The sequence below is a fragment of the Aegilops tauschii genome, chromosome 1 (assembly GCF_002575655.3).
Source record: "Aegilops tauschii subsp. strangulata cultivar AL8/78 chromosome 1, Aet v6.0, whole genome shotgun sequence".
Lineage (NCBI taxonomy): Eukaryota > Viridiplantae > Streptophyta > Magnoliopsida > Poales > Poaceae > Aegilops > Aegilops tauschii.
The window spans coordinates 11,236,551-11,249,860 of NC_053035.3; the positions used below are offsets into that span (position 1 = coordinate 11,236,551).

Genomic DNA, 13,310 nt, shown 5'->3' on the forward strand with positions numbered 1-13,310 from the left:
AAGGCATCACACCACGATAATGTATTCGCAGCAATAGTATAATCATTACTGGAACCCCAAAATCTATAGCGTAAGACTTCATTTCGGAATGGATAATTATTTATGGTTGGGAGTCTGTATGGGCATGCGTCCATACTCCCTACTTATGGTCCTAATAGTTTGTTTCTTTATTAATCATTATTTTCACTTAGTAAGAGAAACAAGCTTCCTTATTCCAAGTTCAAATATTGAGATCTCATCATTTAGTTACCCCAATAGTTATAGGCTTTCCATTAGACCCATGCTAGCAATATGTTCTCGAAAGAGATTTGGTGGCAAGCCTTTAGTCAGGGGATCAGCAATCATCAATTTAGTACTTATATGCTGAATTTTAATTGTTTGATCTTGGACTCTATCTTTCACAACAAGGTATTTAAGGTCAATACGTTTGGCAGCACCACTTGACTTGTTGTTACTCGAAAGGAAAACTGCAGCTTGATTATCGCAGAATAATGTAAGTGGTTTATTTATGTTGTCTACCACTCTAAGTCCAGGGACGAAGTTCTTAAGCCATACGGCTTGCCCGGTAGCCTCAAAACATGCCACAAACTCTGATTGCATAGTTGAAGATGCAGTAAGTGTTTGTTTGCAGCTTTTCCATGAAATTGCTCCCCCTGCAAGTGTGAAGATATAGCCTGATGTGGATCTCTTAGTATCCTTACACCCTGCAAAATCAGCGTCTGAGTGACCCATAATTTCTAGGTTGTCATTATTTCTATATGTAAGCATATGATTTTTAGTCTCTTGCAGATAGCGCATTACTTTCTTGACAGCTTTCGAGTGATCTAAGCCTGGATTAGACTGATATCTGCCAAGCATTCCAGTTACATACGCTAAGTCGGGACGCGTACATACTTGAGCATACATAATGCTCCCAACAGCCGTGGCATAAGGAATTGTCTTCATTTGATCAATCTCTAATTGATTCTTGGGACACTGAAATAGACCAAACTTATCACCTTTAACAATAGGTGCGGGAGTGGAAGAACAGTTATGCATGTTGTATCTTTTACGGACTTTGTCAATATATGCCCTCTGGGACAGTCCTAATGTCCCTTTAGACCTGTCTCGGTGGATTTCTATGCCCAAAACATAAGAGGCATCCCCAAGATCTTTCATGTCGAAATTAGATGAAAGAAATCTTTTGGTCTCATATAACATGTCTAAATCACTGCTGGCTAGCAAGATATCATCCACATAAAGTACTAATATGATAAACTTGCTCCCACTGGTCTTAATGTATATGCAATTGTCCACTTGATTTTCCTTAAATTTAAATTTCCTTATAACCTCATCAAATTTAAGGTATCACTGTCTAGACGCTTGTCTTAGCCAATAGATAGATTTCTTAAGTCGACATCCCATATGTTCCTTGCCTTCTACGACAAAACCTTCCGGTTGAGCCATATGTACATTCTCATGCAAGTCACCATTAAGGAATGCGGTTTTAACATCCATCTGATGTAGCTCTAAATCATAATGAGCAACAAGAGCCATAACAATTCTTAGCGAATCCTTCTTCGAGACGGGAGAAAATGCGTTAACATAGTCTATGCCCTCTCTTTGTGTATAACCTTTAGCGACAAGTCTTGCTTTGAATCGTTCGACATTTCCTTTAGAGTCATGCTTAGTTTTGTAGACCCACTTACAGCCCACCTTTTTTACTCCCTCAGGAATTTCTACTAGATCCCAAACATCATTAATACTCATTGACTTAATTTCATCATTCATGGCCTCAAGCCACTTAGATGAGTGTCCGCTTGTCATGGCTTCCTCAAAGGAGGTGGGATCATTTGCCTTACTAATGTCATTTCCATCTTCAGTCATGTAAACAACATATTCATCTATATTAATGGCAGCTCATCTATCCCGCTGTGATCAACGTAAAGGTTCATTAGATATCACAGAAGACTGAGTGATGTGAGTCTCATTATTAGGCGCTGCACCAATAAACCCAGAATCATTAACTGGAGGTGTTGCGCTTGAAGACGAAGGAAAAACAGACTCTGGGATCATCGGTAATGGTATGTCAGTCCGATTTTTCTCAAGTGTGATTTTTCTTGTCTCGGAGCTCCCACTGACATTAACATTCTCTAAAAATTTAGCATGCCTCGTTTCGACAAATTTAGTGGTACGTGTTGGACAATAGAAACGGAAGCCTTTGGATGTTGCAGGATATCCAATAAAATGGCAACTGACGGTTTTAGGATCTAATTTTCCAATGTGTGGATTAAAAATCTTAGCTTCAGAAGGACAACCCCACACATGCAAATAATTTAATCTGTGTTTCTTCCCAGTCCACAATCCATAAGGTGTCTTGGGTACTGATTTACTAGGAACCCGATTAAGTATATACACGGCTGTCTTTAATGCTTCCATCCACAAATTAACCGGTAAACTGGAGTTGGAAACCATGCTCCGTACCATATCCATAAGTGTACGGTTGCGTGTTTCAGTGACTCCATTTTCTTGAGGTTCACCCGGCATTGAGTATTGGGCGGTTATTCCATTTTCTTGAAGAAATAGAGCAAAGGGACCAGGAATTTGTCCATAAGGAGCATGTCTCCCGTAATATTCTCCGCCTCGATCTGATCGCACTACTTTAATCTTCAAATTATGCTGATTTTCTACTTCAGCTTTGTAGATTTTAAATTTATCGAGTGCTTCAAATCGTTCGTGAATAGGAAAAATGTATCCATAACGAGAATAATCATCGGTGAAAGTAATAAAGGAGTCATATCCATCGGCAGAAGTAATAGGAAATGGACCACAAATGTCAGTGTGGATTAATTCCAAAACCCCACTACTATGAATTGCTCCTTTCTTAATTTGTTTTACGAATTTTCCCTTAATACAATCGATGCAGTGATCTAAATCCGAGAAGTCTAAGGGGTGAAGTATCTCTTCTTTAATGAGACGCTCCATTCTCCCCTTCGAAATATGGCCTAAACGACAGTGCCATAATTTCGACGAAGTCTCATGCTTATTTATTACATCACAAACATTCAAAGATTCAGAGGAGTCGTTCAAAGGAGTCTATAGAGTTTGTCATGGCGAACGCCATGACCAATATCATCATGACCAAACTTAATAACACATCGTTTGTTCCCAAAATAAGTCTCAAAACCATCATCATCTAATAGAGAAACAGAAATAAGGTTCCTCCTCATGGTAGGAACATAAATAGCATTATTAAGAAGGAGGGTGAAGCCATCTTTTAGCACTAACGGGAGAGTCCCAACAGCTTCAACATTAGCCTCCTGTCCATTTGCAACTCTAAGAGTTCGCTCCCCCCTTTGAAGCGTCCTCACGATAAGGAATCCCTGCAATGAGTTAGAAATGTGCACGGTGGCACCTGAGTCAACCCACCAAGTATTAGGGGAAAATCAGTGTAACGGGATTCATCAACCATGGAAATTGTGTCCATACCCTTCTTTACAAGCCATGCCTTAAAGCCATCGCAATCCTTCTGCTTATGTCCGTCATGTTTGCAAAACTTGCAATAAGGCTTCTTAGGTGCAGAAGGCTCATTAGCAACAGAAGGCTTTGACCTTTTGGCCCCAGACTTGCTTGACTCGGCCTTATGTCAAGGACCTAATTTTTTCTGAGTCTTATTTTCACCATTAAACTTTCTCTTCCCTGAGTTCATGGAAGTAAGATGAGCGTAATCTTTTCTCTCAATCTTAAGTCGCTCCTCTTCTTGAACGCACATAGCCGTGAGCTCACCCATGGCCCACTTCTCCTTCTGTGTGTTATAGTTGATCTTGAATGGACCAAACTCCACAGGAAGGGAGGTCATAATGAAATGAACCAAGAAGCCCTCAGAAATCTCCATGTCCATGCCCTTTATTTTTGTGGCCATATCGTTCATAGTCATGATATGTTCTCTCACACCGCTTGCACCATCATACTTAATGGTGAGCATTTTCATGATCAGTGTACTGGCATAGACTTTTGTGGAGCATTTAAATTGTTCCTCCACCGATGCCAGATAAGTCTTAGCACATTCGGAATCGGGGATAGCTCCCCTAATCCCAAGAGTAATTGTGCTTTTCATGATCATGAGGGACAATCGATTGGAGCGCTCCCATTTCTCCTTGTTAGCCTCATAAACCTTAGTTCTCTCAGCAAGGTTTTCATCATCAGAGGACAAGGGAACTGGAGCCTTCTCCCTAAGTGCGTAGTCAAGATCCATGACCCCAAGGTTAATGGAAATCTGCTCTTTCCATGTAGGAAAGTTAGTCCCATTGAGGTGCTCAATTGAGTTCAGGAGCCCAGAAATAAGTGATGGGTTCAAAGCTGAATAAAACATAAATAACATGGATATTAAAATTACGAATTATGAAAATATCCATATTAAAAAAACATTGCATGATATCAATCCTATGTTGGTCTGATTAATAACATGGCAAATTTAATAAAATCCTAATTCGCAATACCGTTGGGCAATAACGAAAGAGGACCTAATCATATAATAACATCATCGGGAAATTAACCGTAATATTCATGATCACAAACAACGTTGGTCAGTATGAAATCATGCATTACTAAAATTAATTATGGCAACTATCCCGAATAATAGTGTTAAACCAAAATTTCACGCTGGTTCTATTTTAATTTAACACAATTATGCAAAAATAAATCTACTGATTATACAAGAATTAACTGTATATAAGTAATCAGCAGACTTATGTGTACTACGTACAGAGAGATAAATTCAAATTAATCTGCACGTACTAGTACTGGATAAAACGCTGCTATTTGCTATGTACTTGCCATCACGTAGTTAGCCGAACAAAAGGAAAAAATTGCTGTGCGGCCCACTAACTCGTATAGCCCAAAGTCATTGGAAACGAGAAATCCGGATCGGATAAGCGGCTGTTGCGGGAGCGAGTCAGCTCTGCGAGGATGCCACCGATGCGCGGCAGTCAGGGCTAAGGCGTCGCGCGCGGCGGCGGGAGCACTGGCCTGAGGCGCACGGCAGTGGGAGCACTGCCTGAGGCGTGCGGTGGCTCCTGATGCGCATGGCGGCTCCTGATGCGCACGTCGGCGCGAGCACGACCTGAAGCGCAGCAGCTCCTGATGCGCACGGCAATAACAACACCACCCTGAGGCGCACGGTGGTGGCAGCACCCCCTGATGTGCGCGGGCGAGGCCTAATTATGCGATTTTTCAGGCAAGTTCTATCAGACAGATTAATCCACTGTCAATTTTCTCAAATAGATTCATGTAACTAGATTCAACCGGCTACTGATACCAAATGCTAGAATATATTGCTGAGATTATGTAATTGCTAATCGGATCTTATCTAATACACATGAACACTATTTGATTTGATGCGGAAATTAGTGGACAGTAGTATGTTTATACCTCCGTTTGGAGAGGCCATCACGTCAACGTCCAGCGCACTCCGGCACCTCGCCGGAGCAAAGTCAGGCCTTCACGTCAACGTCCAGCGCACTCCCGATTAGATTTGGAGTAAATTTTGGAGGGCACTGTTATCCTAAACGATACGACGATCAATTAGGTGTAGGGATGCCCTTCTTTATATATAGCGTTGTATATGACGTGGGACCTAACCATAATCTTAATTAGCCCCCCAATCACAGGCGCAAATTGCTAATTACCATTAATTAGTGTTAATCCCGTAATTAACTATTGGGCCCACTATAACTTATGGTAATTAACATATTAACCATTTAATCACTTAATTTTCTAACAGATGAATGTATTGATTTTCACTCGAATATATGTTCTTCAATTCTTATAAATACAAGGAAACCCATGAACTAGAATGAAGTGGATCTCCCAATCCAATGTGTGACCTAGAAGCTCAAACCCTAGAATAAGATCAAACTCAACTACTTTTTCTCATATCTTATCTAACCCTAGAAATGGAGTTGCCTCCTATACTCATATTCTCTATCTTTACCATACAAAATGGGACGAGCCTAAAGCCCACTTGGAGATGCATCATGACTGGATGAACATACAACATAGGACAAATCTTGAGTGCCATTAGCATGCAACAATGAAAAGTCCTAAGTGCCTTCAGCCCGTAGCTCCTCAAAGAATTCATCCCCAATAAAGTCAACCAAGGATAGGGTAAGTTCATTAGACACGGCTCCTCAAACAATTTAGTCTCACTGGGTGAACCTTGAACGAGGGTTGAGCGCCTTCAACGCACTACCTTCAATCCTACGTACGTCATCTTTGCTGAAGAGAGAGCTTCTCTTCATCTCCCATCTCGGATTCATCATATCCATTTCCTTCATGACATCACCATCTTGATTTGGCGAAGCAACATTAAGGGTGCCCTTAGGGATGTCGTCCTCGTCAATAGGGCTTTGATCCAAATGCATATGTATAGAACTTTAAAGAGTTGATTACTCTTAGGTTAAGCACCCGCTAATGTTCTCTCAATTTTTTTGGTACTGCATGAAAACATCCTCTGCTTTTGGCTTAGTGGTGCGAAAGAGGAGACCAACAAAGATAGGGTGTGGCTAGATCGTAGCCAATGGTTAAGTCTAAGTACAATGATGTCAGCGTGTTTTCCCCCCTTTTTCTCAAATTTTGTTAGATTTTGTGTTTACTGATACATGTATATGTTTCTCGATCTTTCAATCGAGTCTAAAATCAAGTAAAATACGTAAAATTAGTTGTGCATACTCGACGGACATGCAGTTGCAGTTGCACGCGACCAATATGCATGCAATTCGCACCAAAAATGCTAGACTTACAAACCAATACGGGGCTTTACAGACCGTTTTCATCTACTGACCAATCATAAACTTGTTTCCCCCTGATTCTCAGGGGGGTGGGCCGGCTCCATCAACTATTGACCAATCACAAACACACAAGTTAATCCCTCCCTGTAAAAGCCTGTAAGTTACTGTACGTGTAGCATTGCCGAATTCGCACAACCGGCTGGTGTACAACTATGGTGATTGAACACTGGTCTACGCGAGTTGCACGAGACTGGTGGACATGCGTATGGACGTGCGTACGTGGTGGTGGTGCAACCGGCCGTGTACTGCCTGACCGGCCGGCGGTGGCGCCACGCGGTACCAAGATTAGTTAACTCCCTAGCTCGCCGCGTCAACGCATTGACAAGCCCTGGTCTTCGCGCCGCATACGTAACATGCATATGCGCCGCTAATCTCGCCGTAATTCCATGCATGCTACACTAGCACCAACTCAATGTCGGCATGGTTAATTGACGACGACGCGAGGCCAAGGAAGAAGAACGAAGATGGCCAAGTCGACTAATGGAATGGGCCGACAGCTTGGACGGAAGCTAGTGGCCAACTAGTGCATATACACAATATAGATAGGCACTAGATAGTACATGGTTGTTTGCATTGCATGCATGTTATGTGTGGGGCACGTACACGTTCGTGCGGGCGACGCCATTGACCATCCTACAGTAATCCACGAGGAAGCTTAATTCACCAAGCAATGGAGCAATTTGCATTACATGCATATATGTTGTGCACGTAGGGTTGCTTAGCAGGGAGAAATGGGGAAAAAATGCATGGTCTTCATAGGCTCCTATTTTTTCACGTCGAAGCATATATATTTTGACTCCCACGTACCTGGCTAGGCAGCTAAGCTAGCCACTTGATCGATCAACTTGATTGATGCAAGTGTGGATGCAATAGTTACGTACCCATGCTATGCACAGCACGTTGAGACGGTAGCTTAGCAAGGAGAAATAGCTCTTGATCGATCACCTGGCTAGCTACAACCTGACCACCTGACTTTAACTAATGCAAGCGTGCATGCAATAATGACCGTCTCGTGGTCGTGGTGCATCCATGCACGCACGCTTCGCAGGTAAGAAAAGCCACCACCCCATTGCTGGCCCGGCACGTATCCTCCGGCAGCTTTGCCTCTAGGTCAACTCCCCTAGCTAATTCATGGCGCCCAGGCCCAGCCGCTATATATAAGACACACACCCTAGTATCACAATACACAATAACCACAACCACAGCCAGCAAGATCTAGTCAAAGAAACACATCAATCCAGAGCGTCCACCAGAGTCACTAACTTGTCCAGCCGCAGCAATGGCGGTGCGGTGGCCGTCGCCCGCCGTGGCCGCGTTGTGGATCGGCGCGAGCCTCCTAGTCCTGTGCACGCTCATGGCGTCGTCGGCGTCGGCCCAGGCGCCGCCGCCACAGGTGCGTAAGGTGCCCAAGGGCAGCAACCTGGTGGTGATCAAGCCGGGGGTCGGGAAGCGCAACAGCAAGTTCACCTGCACCGACACCAAGAAGAAGCGGCCCGGGTGCGAGGCCACCTGCCCCAGCCGCTGCCCCAAAGAGTGCCTCGTCCTCTGCCCATCCTGCATGACCTTCTGCCGTAAGTAGTTTATACTTGTATGGCTATTATTACTTGATGAATTGAGTGTAATTTTTGTAGTGCACTTATACATGCATATATATGCTAATCTTATTGCATTGCATTGCATGCATGATGTGCTTTTTGTATGCAGTGTGTGACTTCTACGCGGGGGCGTCGTGCGGCGACCCGCGCTTCACCGGCGGCGACGGCAACAACTTCTACTTCCACGGCAAGAAGAACCAGGACTTCTGCATCCTCTCCGACGACGACCTCCACATCAACGCGCACTTCATCGGCAACCACAACCCCGCGACGAGCCGCGACTTCACCTGGATCCAGGCCGTGGGTGTCATGTTCGCCCACCACCGCCTCCACCTCGGCGCGGTCCGCTCCGCCCACTGGGACTCCGCCGTCGACCACCTCGACCTCGCCTTCGACGACGAGCGCATCGACCTTGCTCCCGCCGACGGCGCACGCTGGTCCTCCGCGTCCGTGCCCGGGCTCTCCATCACCCGCACGGCGCAGGCTAACAACGTCGTCGTCGAGCTCAAAGGGGTGTTCCGGATCGTGGCCAACGCCGTGCCCATCACCGCCGAGGAGTCCAAGGTGCACAGCTACGGCGTCACCGCCGACGACTGCCTCGCACACCTCGACCTCGGGTTCAAGTTCCAGGCGCTCTCCGACGATGTCCACGGCGTGCTCGGCCAGACCTACCGCTCCGACTACGTCAACAAGCTCAACGTCACCTCGAAGATGCCCATCATGGGCGGCACCGCCGACTACGTCTCCTCGGCTCTGTTCGCCTCGGACTGCGCCGTCACGAGGTTCGGCCGCCCCGCCTCCGCGGCAACAGCAGCCACCGCCGGCGGAATTGCCATGGTCACCGACGCCAAGTACGTCTAGGCGATCGATCGAAGAGTCAACTGGGCGGTACTTGCGTGCTAGCGTACGTGCTGCGTCTGGCGTCAATCTTCAACTAAGTAACGTGCATGAGCGAACTCTACGTGTCTGATCTGTTAAGTAATGTTTGTTAAAGTATTTTGTCATGGATTGACCATCCTGACGATTAATTTGTTGGTATATATGTAAGTGGATATGTATTGTTTTGACAATAATTAATTGACAAAATGAGAAATAAGTTCACACTGTGTAATATGTACGGTCTATTGTTTTTCCTTTCCAAATTGCTATAGTGCAGTTATCCAAATTGTTTTTCACATTTCATTGATATTCTATTCAGAAGAAACTATTGCTGATGTCGAAAAAATGCTAACATGTGAAAATAGGCTTCCATTGGGCTCTGCTCCAACTAAAGAAAACAATTTGTTAAATCCTAGTCCCTCCGTCACAAAATAAGTGACTTAGCTTTGTACTGACTTTGTATTAAAGTTAGTACAAAGTTGTGCTTGATACGGAGGGAGTATATGGCTAGGCAATATTGGCACCTGTGGGTTCACTTAGTCCTTTTTCAATGCATTGGTGCTTAGGTGAGGTGCTAAATGCATTAAAAATCTTAGCAATTAATCGGCCTTATAGAATTCTACTTAGAGAAATAAATCAGTTTTTGTTGAAGGCTTGAAGCACATGTGCTTATTTATAAAGGGTAAACATTTAATTAGGCATCTCTCCTGTAGAGATAAGCACTGGTGCTTCAAAAGAACTAGTTTATTTTACTAAGCGCCTCTCTAAGCGCCTTGCATGCATAGGTATTTAGTTTTCGCAGCTAAGGTGTATTTATTTAATTGTTTAACAACTAAACTATTGGTTGGTAGACATTTTGCACTCCAGGCGTTTAGCATCGTTTCTTTTGTTGGATCAACATAATGCTCTCTCTCCTCTTTAATTACTTTGTCACGTCACCTTTTTTTCCTATATAGCACGCTTAACACATGTACACCATGAAGCACTGGGAAGAGTTTCAGTTACTTTCTATGAACTCCGAAGTTTTTTTCTTCATGTTCTCAGTGTATCATGTTCACATATTAATGATATCAATAAATGATAATCAACTTTATTTTAACACAGTAAAAATGCAGATGCTCACATATACACACATACACTCAATCCTATCAATGCACATGCACACCCTATCCCTATGAGCACCTCTGAGATACCGAGCCGACACAACATCTTAAGATTTACGAAGTCGCCACATAACTGGAAAGGCTGAAATTAATCCAGGAAAATGCGAGCACCTGCCAGGTCTAAGGCTTGAACCCTAGTAGGTTGATTGCACAAGGAACATAACCATCTCACCTATACTCAACTCGCATAAATGATAATTATCTGCGAGGCACTAAAGAACTATCTCCACATCAAAACCAAGAAATATATTCCCAAGAGGGCACATAGTGTTTGAAACAGAATGAAACCAAGTTGACACGTGCTCTATTGTTTTCCCTTTCAGAACCGTAAGCATCAACGCATGAATTCATTGAAATTGTATATTTTTTGTTCAATGGTATTTATTCAATAAAATTTATGAAGTTTCAATTACTCATTCGAATCCCGCTTCGGTACAACCTCCCTCACTAAATGTGTAAAGGGCAATATTGACCTTTCACATATCATACGTATCTATGGTGGGTCGCCCGGAATAATATACACAGTAAATGTGCCTCTCCAGCGACATAAAAAAGAAGTTAGCACAAACCACCCATGCTAGGATTCAAACTACAAACCTCCAGGTCAGAGGGGAGCATAACTTACCGGTCAGGCTAACGAGCCTTGGTGAACAAAATGGAAACGCGCAAGCTTAAGAACTAAACACAACACTAAATCTAGACAATTTTTGATTTTTTTTAATATTTATTGAAAACTGTGAACACGTTTTTTTAAAGACGAGTAATGTTTGAAAATCCGACAATTTTTTGAACAACTTGAATTTTTTCAAAATTTCATTTTTTAATGTAAAAAAAATGATACAAACAATTTTTGAAAATCCTAAACATTTTCTGAATTTTGAGGACAAAATTGGGTAACGCCAAAATTTATCGAAATTTTGAACAATTTTGCAAAAGCACGAACAATATTTAAAATTAGTAAATATTTTCTGAACACATGAACATATTTTAAGTTTCTGAGAAAAAATTGAAAACCGTAAAATTTTTAAATTCCAAATAATGTTTGTTTCTTTTGAAAATCACCAAAATAAATAGCAATGCGAGGGATCAAACCATGTAACTGCCGCTGCTGGCCGCTCATCGCTAGCCACATGAGCTAATAAGCTTCAGCGTCTAAGTAGGAAAGGCGAACTATAACAACTATCCCTCAGCGATTGGATAACTTTATCGAACCAATATTTCCTCAATATCTCTTCTTTTTGTTCATTTTTTGTTTCTTTTCCATTCTTCGTGGACTACAACAAAATTTTCAACATGAACATTTTTTTTGCAAAACACTAAGAAATTTGAAATCTAATACGGATTTTTTTAAAACCAATTATTTTTGAATTTACCCAAACATTTTTCGTATTTGTGTAGATCTTTTTTAAAATAAGAATATTTTTGAAATTCCAAACAAATTTTGAAAGCAAGAACATTATTTGAAACTCTTCAAGCAGTTTTTGAATTTGTGAGCAAATTTTGAAAAAAAGAAACATTTTTGGATTTTTGAACAAATTTTGAAAACAGGGACATTTTTTGAGTCGATGGTTTTTTCAAATCCGCGAGCGCTTTGGCTGGCTCAACAGGAGCGATGTCGTCGCCTATTTGGGCCAAGGTCTAAGCATTATTTCTATTTTTTATTTTTCTTCTCTTTTTTCGTTAATTCATTTTTCTCCTTTTGTACTATTTTTTAAGACCGGTTCAAAGTTTGAAATAATGTGTGTAATAGCAAAATAACAGTTTTAAGTAACAATTTTAAATAATAACTTTAAATTCTTTTTCCTTCAAATATTTATTAAGTCCTTCTATAAAAACATTTATTTTTATCCCAAGTCAACCATTTGGTCTAGCCCTCCACGTTTTTGGTAAAGGGCTTTGGCCTAGCATGGATTATAAGACTACAAAAGGAATTCTTCTTATTTGCTATCATGTAACTTGGATTGGTCTAGTGGTTACGACTTGCACTCCCATTAGGCCCTTTTGGGTTTTCAAAGCCCAAAGGGGCGGGGGATTATTGGGGATTTGGTGAATCCCTCCCAAATCCCATAAAATCCCCGCTCTTCCCCAACCTCTTCCATCCCCAGCCCTCTTTCTCTAAAATTACTTGTTTGGTCACATCCATGGTGGGGAGAGAAGAAACCCTAGGAAGGGTAGGAGAGGGAAGGGGAGGTGGCGGCGACGGCATACCCTAGAAGCCTTGTGGCGGACCAGTCTCCTTGTGGCTGGCGGGAGACGCCAGTGTGGAGGTGGCTCTTTCTTACTGATGCCTCACGTCGAGCGAGTCAAGGGCCAAGCCACGAGGTAACCCTCGAAGCATGAAAGCCCCGTGGAATGGAGGGGATCGAAGGAGGATTTGGGGCTGGCCTGGTATAATCCCTATACACCAAATACAGGCTTGAGGATTTTAGGGGCTTTTGAGCCCAAGAGGGAAAATCCTCTAGAAGCCTCCATGGGCCCTGTGTGCCAAACAAGGCCTTAGTGAGTGCATGGGTTCGATCCTCCTCCTCGCATATTTATTTTATAGTTTGTTGGTTCAGTTGCAGCGGGCCTTGCATGTGTGTCCCACTTATCAGGGTCCATGGGCCTGCTTGTTTGGCCGGCATTACTAAGTACACCCGCGTACTTCAATAGTGTAAAACAAAATTGATTGGCAATTCCAAAATTCTTAGTCATTTGCACCATCGACAATCACTTATTCTTTATCACTATGTGTTAGACCAGATGCTTAGTTTTCGTAATTAGATATGATGATGTATGCTAGTTCCTCCATATAACAATAGTATTTCTAAAATATTATATTTTCATGGTTTTATACATATGATACA

At 42.6% G+C, this 13,310-nt stretch overlaps 2 protein-coding genes across 2 annotated transcripts; one reads left to right on the forward strand and one right to left on the reverse strand.

The window, feature by feature from the left end:
- Positions 1–3,625: 3,625 nt before the first annotated feature.
- On the reverse strand, positions 3,626–4,234 carry LOC123494700 (uncharacterized). The gene has a single exon (XM_045230772.1). It carries the CDS (start codon positions 4,232–4,234, stop codon positions 3,626–3,628), a length of 609 nt encoding a protein of 202 aa, XP_045086707.1.
- Positions 4,235–8,005: 3,771 nt separating this feature from the next.
- LOC109784175 (uncharacterized) lies at positions 8,006–9,866 on the forward strand. Its single transcript, XM_020342774.4, has 2 exons — positions 8,006–8,398; positions 8,532–9,866. Exons 1-2 carry the CDS (start codon positions 8,107–8,109, stop codon positions 9,281–9,283), a joined length of 1,044 nt encoding a protein of 347 aa, XP_020198363.1. The 5' UTR covers positions 8,006–8,106; the 3' UTR covers positions 9,284–9,866.
- Positions 9,867–13,310: the final 3,444 nt, after the last annotated feature.

Bases quoted from the DNA above. Each gene is read 5' to 3' on its own strand.
- LOC123494700 (XM_045230772.1), bottom strand. From the start codon at position 4,234: ATGGATCTTGACTACGCACTTAGGGAGAAGGCTCCAGTTCCCTTGTCC.
- LOC109784175 (XM_020342774.4), top strand. From the start codon at position 8,107: ATGGCGGTGCGGTGGCCGTCGCCCGCCGTGGCCGCGTTGTGGATCGGC. The intron at 8,399-8,531 runs GTAAGTAGTTTA...TTTTGTATGCAG, and splicing joins ATCCTGCATGACCTTCTGCC to TGTGTGACTTCTACGCGGGG.